General features: G+C 42.1%; 3 protein-coding genes across 3 annotated transcripts; 1 reads left to right on the top strand and 2 right to left on the bottom strand.

Annotated features, from left to right (window-relative positions):
- Window positions 1-907: 907 nt before the first annotated feature.
- On the bottom strand, window positions 908-6,028 carry LOC310948246 (protein FAM53C-like). Its single transcript, XM_083915299.1, has 5 exons — window positions 6,001-6,028; window positions 3,789-4,034; window positions 3,616-3,676; window positions 2,701-3,533; window positions 908-2,376 (listed from the first exon to the last, which is right to left on the bottom strand). Exons 2-5 carry the CDS (start codon window positions 3,864-3,866, stop codon window positions 2,125-2,127), a joined length of 1,224 nt encoding a protein of 407 aa, XP_083771425.1. The 5' UTR covers window positions 3,867-4,034; window positions 6,001-6,028; the 3' UTR covers window positions 908-2,124.
- A 296-nt stretch (window positions 6,029-6,324) lies between these two features.
- Window positions 6,325-12,207, top strand: phykpl (5-phosphohydroxy-L-lysine phospho-lyase). The gene is made up of 13 exons (XM_083915284.1): window positions 6,325-6,661; window positions 6,756-6,874; window positions 7,013-7,172; window positions 7,262-7,336; window positions 7,423-7,510; window positions 7,602-7,718; window positions 7,868-7,950; window positions 8,045-8,267; window positions 9,385-9,539; window positions 10,832-10,921; window positions 11,043-11,176; window positions 11,338-11,383; window positions 11,792-12,207. Exons 1-12 carry the CDS (start codon window positions 6,603-6,605, stop codon window positions 11,358-11,360), a joined length of 1,326 nt encoding a protein of 441 aa, XP_083771410.1. The 5' UTR covers window positions 6,325-6,602; the 3' UTR covers window positions 11,361-11,383; window positions 11,792-12,207.
- Window positions 12,208-12,335: 128 nt separating this feature from the next.
- Window positions 12,336-16,077, bottom strand: hnrnpaba (heterogeneous nuclear ribonucleoprotein A/Ba; the record flags this gene model as incomplete). Its single annotated transcript, XM_083915287.1, is given in 10 exon segments — window positions 12,336-13,050; window positions 13,482-13,567; window positions 13,669-13,824; window positions 13,970-14,060; window positions 14,170-14,301; window positions 14,390-14,548; window positions 14,639-14,807; window positions 15,237-15,475; window positions 15,477-15,489; window positions 15,983-16,077. Coding segments are annotated over 9 exon segments (1,125 nt in total). The 3' UTR covers window positions 12,336-13,050; window positions 13,482-13,496.
- Between the last annotated feature and the right edge of the window lie 808 nt (window positions 16,078-16,885).

Here is a 16,885-nt window from a genome sequence, read left to right as displayed (position 1 = left end):
CAGCAGTTTTTTTTTGCAATTTTACAACATGTTACATATATGTTTTGTATAGTTGAATCTCATTTATAAATCAAATCAGAAGTAGGAATCGCCTATAAGAAACGACCAAAATAATGAGATTATTGTTGCCAAATTCTACTTTTTTACTTTATATGTTAATGTCAAAACCAGAATAATTTGATGGAGCAGGCAATCTTAATCTGACAGAGAATCTTCAGTGCAACATGCCTTCTTATAAAATTATAAAACACAAAAAAATGTAAATTTTACCGTAGCTGCTGTTTTCAAAGAGCCAACCATCCAGTCTCAATAAATATGTCAGTGTTACTGTTATAGCTATACTCAGGTTTATGTGAAACCTTTTTTCCCCCTAGTCAGAATTGACTAAACATTGTAGTTTTCATGCAACATCAGTATTATGCTGATATCAGCCACTAGATGTCACAATAATGTCCATTCAAACCTCTCCTGGAGTAACTGCCGGGCATGTTTTTAGATCTCTCACTGCTCAAACACAACTGATTTAAATCATCTGCTTATCAAACATCAGATCCTGACATCATTCAGCTGAACAGAGAGAGATTTAAAACATGCAGGACAATATGGGGGGCATTTCAGAAGAGCTTTGACTACAAGCAGGATACAGAATGTGAATGGAAAACAAGACGCGGTTTGGGGAAAAAAATGTCATTTTCTAATAAATTTTATTTGTACATAAATTGTGCAACAGGAATATTTCCATCTGAAAACACATGAAAAATCATTTCTGCAAGGCCACCAAATCATCTGAATCACAACCGCCTTTGTCACATCCACTCAGAATTGGCTTGACGTGTGTATTACTCCCTCTGACCACTGTACAGCACGTAACATTGTGCCCTCTGGAGTCCAGCATCAATTCAGCTATTCATTCGACTGTCATAGTGCATGTGCCACCTGTTCAAAAACATCAGCGCAAATGGAGATTGCAAAACACTTCTGACTGTGAAAAGAAGACCAGAGCACCAAGAACTCTGTATTTTAATCTTAAGGCATGGTCAGTTTACAGTATCGTCAGTATTATTGTTGACAAGGTCTGCTTATGTTCATGCAGTTGAAAAAACTCCAAAAGAGGGAGCTGTCCTTTGTGCTATATCAAACAATTCCCTTTGATGATGCAGAGTTAGTGCAAAAAGGACACGCTAAACCAATGACAGAACAGCAGTAAACATAGACATGGGTTTGTGAAGGATTTAAGCAACAGCAGTGAAATCCTGGAATGTATCCCATTTAGCATACAGGGTAGCATTTATAGATCAGTGTTCTGATGCTGTTTGGGCTACTCATTTAATATTTCGACCTGCTTGCACCTTTTACAGTTCACGCAGTCATGTCCAAATTCAGGGAACCGAATACAAAAGTAGACTACACCAGTATCTAATGGGGAATGCTTACCTCTATTCGATTAATCCCACATAGCCAGACCTTTGTGCACAGCCCTTTGTCAGTGCCAGAGAATAGAATATAAATACTTTATTGATCCCGAGCTGGGAAATTGCAGTAAGGTCTGGCTGTGCACATTGTCATTCTGCAGATCCTCGTCTTGGGCGACATTGAGCAACAGATGCAGCAATGTGCCCGTGCAAAACAGATAGCGGAAGGTGAGGAGTCTGAAATAGGCAGCCAATGGCAGGCTTATACCAACAGATGACATCTGGTGAGTCAACTACTATTCGATTAATCTTTTGGCTTTTAATGTGTATTTAAGTCACTAATGAGGAAAACTTAAGGCTATCGAGATCCATATCAATGGGTAACACAAATTAAGACTTATCAATATAAAATATTAACCAGAATTCAGTGTGCTTGAAAACTAGCTTATTTGCTCATGCACATTTCCCTATGGAGTGTTGAACAGGCAGGCACTGACATTTTTGTGAAATGCTGAATAGTGATAACACTATTCTAGTGAGTGTTACAAATCTGAACACTGATGCGATATTAGCTATTAATTGCTTGGTTCTTGATTATGAACTCCGGAAAAGTGCCTTAGGAGGGCAGCAGTTTCCCAAAGACTCTACAGCCTACAGGTGTGCTTAACATAGTTATGAATGCAGTAATCACACTCAGAGCGTCAAGGAGTGGTCAATTTTCTTCTATGAGGTTCAAGTCCAGTTCTGTGCAGTCTCTTTCAAAAATAATCTTTTGCCCTCCATCTATTGCAGTCCTTTTTCTTTCATCTTCTTCGTCCTCTTCTTCTTCACTTTCACTTAGTGGCCCAATGCTGACGCGTCCTAGAAACTCAGCAGGGGAGTAGGCCGAGCACTGCTCTGTCTTGGAGGACCCTGGAACAACGCAGCCACCTGAGCCGTACACTATGCTCTCATGATTACCAATCTACACAGGAGAAAGAAGCAGCATGATTATCATGTTATGTCACAACGCCTCGTCAAAAAGGGGCCTAGTCTTATTCTTAATGCACATTAATGCATCTTAATTATCAGCATCATACATCTCTGGGATCCACACCCAATTTAATATAGGTGCTGTAGGGATGGCGTCACTAGTAATGGCAGGAAGTCTGCATGGATGGTAGTACCTGTTTCTTTCATAAACACCAGTCTTAAATGGAGGGAGCTGAGAGCCACGTTTATATATGAATCACTATGAGGGAATTGACAAACTATCCACCTTAACAGCCTACTGAACTTTATTGCTCACCTGTGTCATCTTGCTGAAGTCAAGGCCTGGCCTGGGGCAGGGCATAACATCAGGGTCATGGCGCCTCTTCAAACGAGGTTTGCGCATATCGCAGGGCTGCGAGTGGCATCGTGGCAGGGCTGGATGCAGGTCGCGCCTGGAGGAGGACGGTGTGCTGCAGGCTGAAGTGGGAGATTGAGACAGGGCTGGGTGTTCCATGCTAGAACAGCCATATGTCAGAGCAGAAGCAGGGGTGGGCTGAGGGGGCAGTAGCACTACAGAGGCATCCTGAATGTGCACAGGGGAGAGGGAGAAACGGCGCTGCAGGACTGAGTGAGGAACCAGGGGGGCAGGCGAGGAGGAGCAGGAGGATGGCGTAGCAAAGGAGGCAGAGCAAGCTCCTTTTAATTTGTCACAGGGGTCCCACGAGAAGCTCCATGGTAGTGGGGAGTCAGAGGACAGAGCCAAGCTAAAGAAGGTAGGGCTCGAAGAGGAGTGTAGGGAGGAAGAGGTGAAAGAGGAACTGGGACCACAAAGTGGCAAGGAGCTGGCTCCGGAGCTGGAACTAGATGCTCCTCCACTTTGGCAGCCACGTATAACTGGGGTCCAAACCTTGGATGCACTAGGATGCCAGGTGGAGCGACACCGAGACAGGTCCTCTGGAACAGATAGGGATCGGCAGTGGCGTTTTGGAGGTGGTGGTGGAGGTGAGCTTTGGAAAGCTTTGTTTGTAAAAGAAACTTCTGGAGACTGGAGGGGCTCTCCAAAGTGTGAAGAAGGCCATGGGGAGTCTAGTCCACAGGAATCATCCAGAAGGTTTGCTTTGGATGACGGTTGTGTAGCTGAGCTGGTCTCTGAAAATACCAAAAGATAGACATAAGACAGGTTTTCCCACCAAAAGGACGCAAATTCTGCACTTTAATTCAATGAACTTGCCTTGTGTGGATCTACATGCACTCCATGAGACAGTGGGACTGGAGCCGACTGCAGGTAATGCCTGAAACAGAAATATAACTAAAATTCAAAATCAGACCCCATAAAACTATGTGCATTGAGGAAACATTAGCATTTTAAAGAAAGGACAAGATTTAGTTTCGTATCCAACTCACCACATTGAATGAGAAAGCCTTGTAATAAGGCTCTTCCAAACTCTGCTTACGGAGCTGCTCTGTGATAAGCGTCACCATATTTGTAGCTACAATCCAGGGATAGACATGGAGATGAGGAGGAGATTTACTGAGGACAATGGTCGTTGTATTAGTCAGAATCCTGGCGTGGTTTGTGGTGTCCCCTCCACACCTCAACCAGCCAGACTGACTAGTTTACTCACTATGCCAACGTCATTTTTATGCCACCTAGGAGGGACGGATGAGAAGGGATCCTTAGGAAACAATGTCAATCATTAACTGAAACTGGCCACACACACATTGCAGAGAAAAAAACACAATTTCATTGAACAGTAGCTTATAAGCTGTTAGAGATCCATCAGACCTGGGACGGAAGTGTAAAATCTGCTAATGGAGACTTTCCTCCAACATGCTATAACTGTTGTCATGCGGAAAAGCCAGCAGAAAAAAAAAAAAAGAACAGAATGCCTGCATAATGCGCTCCAAGTACAGACCACATATTACTATACAAGTACCGGACTAGGATCTACATGCTGCCTCTTTCACACATGAAAGGCAGAAGTTCATGTTCACAGAGGCAGAGAGAGCACACATGGACACGAGGAGACCCAGAACAAAAGAAACACTTCACATTCCATCATGCACAGTGAACATGGTTAGTTTTTTATTGTGACTTCAAACATCGTGGACTAGTGCAATTTGAAAGTAAATGCTGAGTAAATCCAAAGTGAAAGCATTTGAGGCAACACCATGGCAATCAAAATCAGTTAGGTCCAGGAAACACAAATGATAAGAGTTGTGAGTTTGTGAAGTGAATGGAAGGGAAGGTGGAGGGGGAGGGAGAGTCGAAAAAAGGGGATGGATGGGGGAAGTGTGTGAAAAATGAATGGGGCTAGGGGTTGGAAGCATGCCATAGTATCTTTGCAAGAGGGACAAAAGAACGGTGACTTGGTTTCAAGGGCTTATATTACCAAGGCAAAGTCAAAATGTGATTAACCAAGAGAGCAGTGGGCCACGAGACAGCCTGCGTGTCTATGCCTCTGAGTTAACTTTTAAGATCTAATGGTTACTCTATCCACAAACATCTCTGAAGATTAACCTGCACTGGCCCATCCCAGGAAACCTTTGCACAGCATTAAAATGTGTATCTAAAACTGAAACTAAACCCACCCAGAAACACAATATATAAACTATCTACTGCTCTAAAACAAAACACCACCCTTTAGCAAATGCACTGCACACAAATTCTAGATCACATTTGATGCTGATATCCAAACCTTATGTGATACACACATACTGTTTAACTGTATTAATTTATGTGTCAGACATCTGAATAAAAAAACAAACCTTGATGTGTAGAGTCCTACTCATTGAAGAGACTTATTTCAACACTTACTGTTGAGTCAGATGTGGCCTCCAGGGCCTTCCTCCTTGTGGCAAACATGGTGCTACATTGCTAGCCTAGTTCCCACATGCCAGAGCCCAGAAGACATGCAGGGGCACAGGCTAAAACCTCATCATGTAGCAGCAGCCACGGTTAAAAGGCTCTGCACCCTACCACAGACCCGTGAGCAGTGCTGTCAACCAACTGCTGATTTAAAACTTTAACATCACTTTACAATTGGCTACAAACTTTCAAGTTAACGTTGTGATTTATATCATATTCTAAAAACGACTAGCGAGACACATCTACCACGAAACACCTAAGACCATTAATGAGGTTAGTGAAGTTGTTCTGGCCTGTGGACACTCTGCAAACCAACAGAGAACAAAACACGTTTGTGCCAATCGAAAGCTTAACGTTATCGGAAGGAAAACTGTTTGCCATTGACAAAGTAGGACCTGTGCTAGATTTATGGGCCAAATCGGATACCGACTTTTCTAGTGAGCACAGTATATAGCTAGTAAAGCTAGCTCAGCAACACGATGCAGCCCGTGGAGCACTCAGTTATTAGCCGGTGATGTTAGCTAGCTGATAGGACAACAAGCGTCCTGACTCACGTTACTATCTGCTGCCGGTTAATGGTCACTGTACCAGGTTGTCGCTATGATTTTCGTTATAACAGAATAAGAGAAGGGGCGTTGATAAATTTAGCGGTTGTGGCGATAATATGTAACTCTACTAGTTGCAGCATTAGCTTGGTTACGCAGTCTGTTCGCACGCTAGCATGCTACAGCTGTCCTGATGTATTACCTGCATTCAGCGGTTCCTTAGCAACCGAAGCTGCACACAGCGCACCGGATAGAGAGTGGTTCAGTGGAGTATTTATAGCCTTTGGACCGTACCATCACAGCGGTGTTTTGAATACACTGCCTTAACAAACATATACATTTGAGGAAACCCCATAATACTTTCACGACATACTTTGCCAATATAATACAATATGTCACGTGTTCCCAATTAAATATGTGACATTCAAGCACATATGTTGCACTTGTTTTTTTGGGCTCTGTCCTGTTAAAAGCCCCACAGTTGGGCCCTTCCAAATAAAGCGACAGCTGAGAATCAAAGCCGAACCAAAAAGTGTTTTATCGACAATAAAGATATAAAGAATAATATAATACCTATCTAATTAAGTAGCCTAGCAATTTGCGGTACAATTATTTTTTTATTATCAAATGGTTAAACCTGATGAACCTAAATCTACCACGGACGCATGCGTAGTGAATGTCAAGACTTGACAAAATGCCTTGACCTGTTACTACTTTTCATAAATGTGACTGCTCAGGCAACTCTTTCGTTCACTGCGTCAGTAATCTTTGTTTACACACGGAGAAGAAACCCCCTAAGAGAACATGGCGCTTGAGAAACTAACGAAAGAAGAAACTCTCGCAATGAGGAAGAGATTAATCGGGTATGTAAGAGTGAAGCGAACTGGTATTGTGTGCTCCGCGTATGTGCAGTGCGTTACGTAAAGTTACTAACACAGGCATGTCATTTAATTACAGAGAGTCGTGTAGACTGTTTTATTCAGACGACCCTGTGAAAATAGTGAAAGCAAGAGGTCAGTATCTATTCGATGAGAATGGGAAGCGCTATCTGGACTGCATCAGCAACGTCCATCATGGTAAAACATTGATCATCCAGTACATAGTTCATATTTATTACCTTCATAAAACGCAATGCACTATATAACACTCCGGTCTACTAATGGAAGACAGTTGTATGTGTTAGTAACATGCAGTATGGTTCCTTTCTTTTGTAGTGGGCCACTGTCACCCCAGCATTACAAAAGCTGCAGCAGCACAAATGGACCTCCTGAACACAAATACACGATTCCTGCACGACAACATAGTCATGTATGCAGACCGCCTGGCTGCCACCCTACCTGAGAAACTGTGTGTCTTCTACTTCGTTAACTCTGGGTAATACACAGTAATACGGCCGCACCCCGCAGAATTGTATGCCTTAAAAAGTACCATTCCAGTGACTTTGTCATCTGTTCTTCTGGCAGTTCAGAGGCCAATGATCTTGCTCTACGCTTGGCACAGCAGTACACCCAACATCAGGACGTCATTGTGCTTGACCAGTAGGTCTTCTCTTCTATTTGCAACACATTCACCCTCTGACAATACACTTGCTTATCATTTATAATGACCTCTCCCTTTAAACTAGTGCATACCACGGTCATCTAATGTCCCTCATTGACATTAGCCCGTACAAGTTCCGGAAACTGGCAGGACAGAAAGAATGGGTTCATGTGGTTTGTACATTTAAACAACCATCATTAAACAAACTGCTGGCCAAGAGTAGACTCCTGCCTGTCTGACAGAACGTGTGTCTCCTCCTCCTAGGCACCCTTACCAGACACCTACAGAGGCATATACAGAGAGGATCACCCTGACCCCAGCCAAGCATACGCTGATACAGTAAAAGACCTAATTGAGGATGTGCACAGGAAGGGTCGTAAGGTACACTTTAACACAGCTCACACAGCCGGATTAGAAACATTAACACTCATAAGACTTGTCATATTGCTATACAGAGAATGTATAATGCTGCAATAAACGTGATCAATGCATGGCATGTATATCACTTATTTACCACCTTTTCCCCAAAGATCTCTGCCTTCTTTGCTGAATCATTGCCAAGTGTTGGAGGACAAATCATCTTGCCCCGAGGATACTCGACTAAAGTTGCAGAGTGAGTAGTGACTCATTTTTATCAGGTTCTGTTTTTTGCTTAGCCATATGTGCAATAGTGGTGACGTGGTGCATCTTCCACATGCTCTCCACAGATATGTGCGCTCAGCTGGTGGAGTGTTTGTGGCAGACGAGGTGCAGACGGGCTTTGGACGTGTTGGAAGTCACTTCTGGGCATTCCAGCTGCATGAGGGTTTCTGTCCCGACATAGTGACCATGGGTAAACCAATGGGCAACGGGCATCCCCTGGCATGTGTGGCAACCACTTTAGAGATAGCGGAAGCTTTCACAGCCAACAGAGTGGAGTACTTCAATACGGTGACTAGCCTCAAAACAATATGAATAGATTATTGTTCGAGTTGGTATCTACAGCTTTTCCAAACTGTAGAGACAGTTAGGGTGCTTTTTTGTATTAAGGAAAATGTAAATCATGACATTCTCAGTATAATGTGATGTCATAGTAAGATCTAATATTATTACTAAACACAAAGAGAGGTGTCTTCAATAATGATAAAAGTAAACATGTCACTCATTCTTGTGGTAATTATGTTGATTCTTTTAGCCCTAAGGATGTAATTCAAGAACCATTTCTAGTTGAGAACCGGTAACAAATTGGGCTGGTATTTGTATGTCTCTAAATTTAGCAATTCCTTTTATCGATGCCTGACAGTTGCTGATGGCAAAAGAATGACGTCAAACTTGCAACATAAAGATGGAGAAGCAGAAACTATCCAAAGCGTGGCTTCATTTTGTGAAAGGAAGATGACGTCAGTGCAGCTTGTAATGTCTGTAAAATAATTCGTTTAAGTAAAGGTGGAAACACTTTTCTACACAACATGGGCTTAAATTCCAGGAATGTCATGTATTTGAAACTCAACTGAGCACCCCGGCCATTACTGAGGTGTTCAGACTCAATAATAGTAATAGTAATAAACGACACTGTAAACCCCCTACTTTTATTCCCAAGGAAAATTCCTCAGGAATCAACGTCAATTTCTGCAGTGGTGTCAATAATATTGTATCAATTCCCATCTCTTTTAATAAACACTATGCTCCTGCAAAGAACATTAATTATAATATAAATTAATATAATTCTAATTCCTAAAGTCAAATTTGTGCTTTTGGGCAGCAAGGTGGTGTAGTGGTTCTCCCTGTGTCTAGGGGGGGTTCTCTCCAGGTTTTCATGTATTCCTCCCACAAGTCATGCAGGTTAATTGATGTGTAAATGTGAATGGTTGTCTGTCCCTATGTGCCCTGCAATAGACAGGCGTCGTGTCCAGGGTGTACCCCGCCTCACTCCCAATGTCAGCTGGGATCAGCTGCGAGCCCGTCAGGGACAAGCACATTTCTGCTTTTAAGTGAGACAATTACTATCTTTGTGGAAATCTGCGTGAACAAGCTCTTAAGTATTTGTTCTGTCTCTAACTTCATGCAGTTTGGAGGGAATCCGGTATCCTGCGCGATTGGCCTGGCAGTACTCGATGTGATAGAGAAGGAGGACCTAAGAGGCAACGCCACACGGGTGGGAGCGCATCTTAAAGATTTGCTCACAAAGCTTCAAACACGACATCAAATAATTGGCGCTGTCAGGTAAGGATGCAGTGCACTAAGGCTCTTCAAACTCGTAGAGGCCAATGCTATCTATTCTCAAAAATCCATGACAATAAATATTTGAAAAATAGAGAAAAAAGCATGAAAAGATTTATTGATAAAGGACAGTCTGACCACCATTTCACTGCCAATATTAATTAAAGCTCCTACACACTCATGGTGTTTTCACTTTCAACATCAAATGTTGTGATCCATTTATACTATTTCAATAGTGGGTACTCATTTTTCAGCTGGTGCACATGTGTAAGAGTGTGATGCCTCTGAGGGAAGGTGCCATCACATGGCATTACATTGTAGAGAAGCTATAGGGTTCCAAAATGATATTAGGACATCTGCACACTTAAAAATCAGCTACATTTTTGCATAAGTATAAAAGAGCAGTTATCCCCACATATATTAATTATGGGATTCATTTTGTTTAATTCAACCAAATGATTGTTTTAGTAGTGTGTGCATTAGGCCGACTTGCAGAACAGATATTTTGAATTGTCATGGTAGGAAAAGCACAGATGTTGCTAATATTTATTATTCCTTATGATTACATTATTTACAGCTGTTTTCCATACCGTGTCATGTAAAAATGTCTGAGCTTGTAGATTGTTTTCATTAAAATACCAAGCACATCTGTAGGAAGTGAAAATAATAGTAAAAAAACATTTTGACATTTTGAAACATAATCGTCGGAAGCTGTGAGCTGTCTTGTTAAATCCGGACATCTAATTCATCAAAAAACTATCCCTCTTGTCAAAAGAATAGTCTCATAACATCAGGGCTCAAATAGCTTTTTAGGAGTACTATTGTAGCACTTTTCAAGCACTATGAAGGTACGTAAACCAAAAATTTCCACATTGAAATTATAACTACGAATGCAGTTGCATAAAACTAAATTTCCAGAATGTCTTTATAAGCTCAGCAATTGATGTATATTGACACTGTTTATTTTACCAGTGGTTCATAACGTCAGAGCGGTACAGAATGTCAGTCAATCTTACCTACTTTGCGAGATGACAGGAGTAAACGGGTGACAGATGATTATTTAAATGATCACCAGATAATCTCCATTATATGAAAAGTTTAAATTAAGTATTTGTTTTAACAAATGGTCTGTAAAAATGACTGTTTTCAGATAATCGCTCTCCCCCTCAATAATATGCAGTATATATGTTATGCAGGGACTTCAATAAGACCATCTGTTGTGAATCATGATTTTATATTGAGGTGGGTCATGAAGGACCTAAATCATGGTGTGTCTTATGTTTGTTTTTTAACAGAGGTGCAGGACTGTTTGTGGGTCTTGAGCTGGTTACAGACAGGGAGCAGAAGACTCCAGCCACAGATACAGCAGCAAGGGTGGTGAAGAGGTACAAAGCTAGTGTCATACAGCAATTAATGGTTATAGTTTTGCAATCAAGACCACCATTTTAACTCAATTTTCAACCAAGTGGTGTATGGTCATTTGACTTCATATCCCTTTTCCAATAGGTTAAAAGAGGAAGATAACATCTGTGTCAGTACAGATGGCCCCTGGGAAAACATTGTGAAGTTTAAGCCTCCCATGTGTTTCAGTATCGAGGACGCAGAACTGGTGGTACAATGTATTGACCGCATCCTCACAGGTTCGTTACACAAACACCTTGAGTCTACAGCTGTTGAGATTGGTGTGCATCTATGTGTCTTAGAACACTTAACGTAATAAGAGCCTGAAAACTGAAAATACCTATAAATCTTAATACCACATCAGTGTTTAATAACTTGATCAATTTTCTTGTTCTCACAGATATGGAAGCCAGTGACATTTAAACTGGAAAAGGAAGACATCTAAGGTTTGTTAAACCTGTAGAAAAACTTTTAATTGCATCAGACATTGTCAGATGGTCACATTCATCAAGTTCAGAGGTAGAGATGTGAATATCTATACTTGAGTTTCCAGTAGATCAAACAAGTTCATTCATTTCACTTAGCAGAACATGTTGCCGTCTTCCACTCAACACTGTGGGGACTTTTGTTTTTGAAATGGGACTGGTCAAAGTCTGACTGTCTCATTAATACATTTCAATCTATAAAATATCAAAGCAGTGGCAGTAGATTTTTAAAAAGTCAGCAGTCCAGAACCATAGAGACCCCAGGAAGAGAAGCGACTGTCTAAGACAGAAGCTAATAAGGTTCTTAATAAATAAACAATCCATGTAACCTTTAAAGTTGATCATTGTAAATCTTTTCCCCCCTTCCAGGTGTTCAGTGCCATTTTGAGGCATCGCTTCATTAGAATGAGATGCAGTCACCTCAGCGACAAGACCCGGCCAATTAGAGGTCAATGCATTTAAAGTGATGCCAGCTACAGCATCACAAGATGCTTATGTGACACTAATGAACTCCCACAAAGAAATGTATCACGGTTAAATAAACTAAGCATTTTCTTTTCAATTCTGACTCTTGGTTTCTTTTAGCCACAGTAGCAATATTTAAAATAATTAGTCCCAACTTACTACACTGAGCAGCAACATGTTCTTAATACACAAGATGGTTGAGTTAAGCACTTACCAGCCCACTATCTTTAACTCCTGGTCACATTCATAAAAATGCGCAAGTACCGCAGTTTCGCATCTAGTGGGGTGGATATTAACACTGAGCCAGTTTTCCTGCAGGTAGTGAAGCCCCACAGCTTACCAAAGAGGCATCCGTAGAGATGTTAACATTACTCAAGACAAGCAAGCCATTTAACAGTACAAAACATTTAACATTAACTTTACAAATAATAACAAAAGGATCCATGTGTAATATAAACCAAAAGTTTATTTCTACCAATTTGCCCAAGACACTAGAGGAATGAGTTTCCAGTGAGAGAGGGAGTACCCTCTTACATTAACAGGCTTGCGTTCAGTTGAATAACACTAGTAAAGCCACTTAAAATTGCAGACATGATGGGGGAAGAATCTCCTTAAAAGCCAAAAGAATGAAAAAAAATATATGCTGGTTGTCTTCGTCTACTAGGCCATCTGCAAACATTCACTTGACACGCTTACAATGAACCCTTTGATTAGTTTAAATCCCTTATTTTGTCTCACCCCACATCTGAAGCCATGCAACTTGCATCCAACATTCAGCACGGGAGAAAATAACTAAAGATCTAGGTACACCAAAAGGAAAAAAAAGAAAAGAAAAAAAAATGTTTTATTTGTGAGCTTTAAAAGCTCTTGCTCCTGTTCATCTGTAAATCCAGTAGACATGTAAAAATACAACCATACAATACATTAGATTCAAAAAGGTACCAAAAAGTACAGTAAAAATAACACTTCCATCACTGGAAATGTAAATGGACACAAAACAATATAAAATAAAAAGTGGAAAAGTGACATTTGCTTCCCCAGTTCCTCACTTGATCTGTACAAATGGAGCATGAGTCCAAATTTCTGCCAACTCCAAAGGAAAAGCCAGAGCCCATGTTGGTTGTGGTCAGACCATGGATCTCTTTTTCTTATTTACTTTAGACCTTAAGAGAAAAACACGGTGCTTAACGTTACTGAGAATAAACCAAATATGGCATGCAGTTACACATAGACAAACAGGTGCATGAATGAGTTTTGACAGGTCAGTGAATGGACAGACAAACTTTGGGGGGGAGGGGGCACGACCGCTAACTAATACACCTAGCACCCTGGTGAAAGGTGAAACGGTCCTTATTCCTGTTCTCAACCACCACCAACTCAACCCTTATTGATCAAGTAGTAGAGATGCATCTTAAGACGGCTGACAGGTGGAATGAATCCATCTTTAATGATCACAGACCCCACAACACGGCCTACCCTAACCCCACCACAATGCTTGAATGGATTTAGAGTAGATGGAGATCTTTGGGGTCAAAAGGCACCAATGGTTACAGCTATGTTCTCATACTACCACGGATGATGCAAAAATGCATACCTGCACTACGTGTGATCAGTATGGCTTGTAGCTACTCTGGTGGCCTCCACGTCTTGGAGTTTTCCCATAGCTTGTATTGCCCTGGTCTGGAGGACAAGAGAAAAAGGGACTGAGTTCTTCTGTACAACAAGGAGGACCAAGAAAATAAAGTTTCTTTTTTCTTTCCCTGGGGGGACTTATCGCTTACTGTAATCGTAGCCACCCCCATAGCCGTAATAACCAGCAGAGTAGTCATAGTTGCCGTAGCCGCCATATCCGTAGCCTTGCTGTCCGTAGCCATAGTTCTGGTTGTATCCTGGGTTCCAGTAGTTGTTGTAACCTTGATTCCAGTTCTGGCCCTGGCCTAGAAACAACAGGTGAGGCCTTTGTCACAACTTTCCAGCACACCGGATCCAGAAAGTTACTCGGCACATATATATAAAGTCTACCATGGATTAAAGCTTAAAATGATGATTTTGCTGGTAAACACACGCAAAAAAGGTTTTTACCTCCACGGCCCCTGCCGCGTCCTCCATATCCACGGGCACCATACTGCTGCTGCTGGTAGACCTCTTTGGGCTGGGCTATTTTAATTTCACACTGTAACACCACACAAGAGCACATTACATTGCAGCCTCACATGGCATTTCCAAATTTATGAAACTAGTACATCATACTCAGTTTCACCTCGTACAGAATCTGCCATTACCTTGCTTCCACCAACGCTGTGGTATTTCTTCTCCATAACCTTCTTGACAGGGGTCTCGTCTTTATATGTGATGAATACGAATCCCCTCCTCTTTTCTGTCTTTGGATCTTGTGGGAGCTCAATGGTCTCCACCTGCACAAGAGGAAAACAAACTGTGAAACAGCCGATATATCGAGCATTCAATTCCATGACAAACTGACAAATCTGTTCAGTAATGTACCTCTCCGAAGGTCCCAAAGTACTCCTGGATGACTTCCTTTGTGGTGTCAGGGTTAAGGCCTCCTACAAAGATTTTCTTGACTGGGTCCTTCTTCATGGCCATTGCCTTCTTGGGGTCGATTACTCTGCCATCTAGCCGGTGCTCCTTCTGTTCCAGAACCTTTAAAAAAAGCAAACAGCGGGACACATTAAAAATTGAACTTCTTGTCAACAGGTATTTGGGCTTCAACGTAATTGCTTACTCGCTCACCTTATCTACACTGGCTGCCTCTTTGAAGAGAATGAAGCCGAAGCCTCTTGAGCGCCCCGTCTGCTGGTCCATCTTTATGGTGCAATCTGTCACCTCACCAAATTTAGTGAAGTAATCTTTAAGGTCCTTCTTACTGGTTTCCCAGCTGAGACCACCAACAAACATTTTCCTGAGAACAGGGAGACAGATACAGGGGCATGTTTAGCATTACAGGCAGCCCTGCGTCTCCCAACTTTATATATGGCCCGTGGGGGTGGGGGTTGTAAATGTACACACTGTTCCCGAACATCTGTTGGCCCAATGACGTAGGGGAAGCTGACCACGGTTGCTTATGTTAATTTACAACGTTAATGAAATTTTTACGAAAGGCGTTTTAATGCATCAGACACTTTATCTCAATAGTTCCTCGTGAACCAGATACATGTTAGATTTGATCCCCTGCACGAGCTGCCCATCCCCCTCCTTCGCTCTGCATATGGCGCCAACAAAGGCCGGTTGAACAAAGAAACATGGCAAACCACGAGTGCTCATTTTTAAATGTCGGCTTCACAAAAGGATTCAAACATGCCATTTTGTAATGTGTCTATATAAAACTCACCCCGCATCCTCCTCGCCTTTGCTGGCGTCGATCTGGCCGCCCTCTGTGCCACCGTTTTGCGAATTTCCGTCGGCGTCGGGCCCTGCGCCCTCTCCGCCGTCTCCCTCTCCGCAGTCATTCACGGCGCTCTCGTCGTTCCCCTCCGCCTCTTCAGTGTGGTCGGCTCCGTTAAAATCATCGTCGACTTCGTAGCCGTTTTCCGACGTTTCCGTAAACTGCTGCTCTGTCTCAGACATTTTTAACACTATTATACCTTTAAATCGAGAGAAAAAAGAGAAGCAAAGTTTAGCTCAATCACAGTGGTTATATAATCCCTCATGCCGCTTCGCCATTTACATGGTGGCAATGCATGCATTTCCCACCATTTTGGCCGACGCTCCATACATTCGTACAGAGCCGTGTTTGCTGCAGAAGCGCGAGCAATCGGCAACAGTGTAGCGTTTACTTACACAGCACACTAACCACACCGCATCTACAGTACACTTCTGGTGAAAGTTTGAGATTAGAAACAGTGTAACCATCTGCATCACAGCGATAACCGACGCTTGGTTACAACTCAAATTCGCAGTTACGTAATGCAAAGGCCGTGCTGTAGTCGCAATAAAAAAGGCCTATATTTTCTCCTAATTACACACGGTCCATCTACGTCTACCTTAAAACAACAAACACACTGCGACAGCCAGAGTACTTACTTAACGATATTATGAAAAAAAACAGAGGCTAAAGAAGTAGGAAGATCTGCTTACTGGTCACACAACCGGAGAGCTCTCTTCAAGATGGATTCTCCCACACGACGACAACTCGTGGTTGGTTTTCTAGAACCGGCAGGAAAAAATGCCATTTCTGCGGGGAAGCCGCCTGATTGGATGGCCGCCGCTGCCACTCACGGCACCGACCAATCACATCCACGGGCCTTTCTTTCTCGCAGAAGATGTGCACGCCCTCAGCACACAGGAAGGAACTCCGAGTACTCTTTCTGCGTCTGGTGATAAAAAAGAGAGTTGTTACTGCTCAGCGCATTTCTTAAACATGATACATTACCGTCGTTGTGTTGGGTACTGTTTTAAAGCGTTGGTCTAATTTTGACTGATTTGCACTGCTATTCACTCTGAATCTGGCAGAAAAAAGTGGTCAAATTCAACAGTAGATCAGGGTCGTGAAAATGAACGGACAGTATTGGTATATATGGTATATACAATATTTTCTGTATGTAAAGTAATGATGGATAGATATATGCATTTATGTTTCAGTGACTAGCCTATAGGCCTACAAGAACATGGGTTAGACAAAATAATACATGATGAACTACATTAATGGTTTGCAATAAGTAGTACTATATTTTAAGATCAAAATCCGGTTTTGTTTGGGCTGTCAGAGATGTTGTGTCAGTGTTTATTCGTATCTGGTAATCTATGAGATTGTGAGTTGATCCAGTAACTCACAGTTACCATGGGCACAGTTTGATATAGTAACTGGCATGTTTGATGTAGTAACTGGCATGTTTGATATAGTAACTGGCATGTTTTGTGATGTTTGATAAAGGAAAATTCTAGGTTCATCTCCACCCATCTGTTTCTATCACCACTTATCATGTGAGGGCCACAGGGACCGGACCGATCCAAGAACCAGCTTGGAACCACATACTACTC

The sequence above is a fragment of the Echiichthys vipera genome, assembly GCF_963691815.1.
Source record: "Echiichthys vipera genome assembly, chromosome: 6".
Classification (NCBI taxonomy): Eukaryota; Metazoa; Chordata; class Actinopteri; order Perciformes; family Trachinidae; genus Echiichthys; species Echiichthys vipera.
This window is presented reverse-complemented; position numbering and strand designations above follow the sequence as displayed.

Excerpts from the sequence above, each read along its gene's own strand:
- LOC310948246 (XM_083915299.1), bottom strand. The coding sequence starts at position 3,866 with ATGGTGACGCTTATCACAGAGCAGCTCCGTAAGCAGAGTTTGGAAGAG. Across the intron at positions 3,534-3,615 it reads TGCATGTAGATCCACACAAG|AGACCAGCTCAGCTACACAA; the intron begins GCAAGTTCATTG and ends TGGTATTTTCAG. Across the intron at positions 2,377-2,700 it reads ACTTCAGCAAGATGACACAG|ATTGGTAATCATGAGAGCAT; the intron begins GTGAGCAATAAA and ends TCTCCTGTGTAG.
- phykpl (XM_083915284.1), top strand. The coding sequence starts at position 6,603 with ATGGCGCTTGAGAAACTAACGAAAGAAGAAACTCTCGCAATGAGGAAG. Across the intron at positions 6,662-6,755 it reads ATGAGGAAGAGATTAATCGG|AGAGTCGTGTAGACTGTTTT; the intron begins GTATGTAAGAGT and ends ATTTAATTACAG. Across the intron at positions 7,173-7,261 it reads TTCTACTTCGTTAACTCTGG|TTCAGAGGCCAATGATCTTG; the intron begins GTAATACACAGT and ends TTCTTCTGGCAG.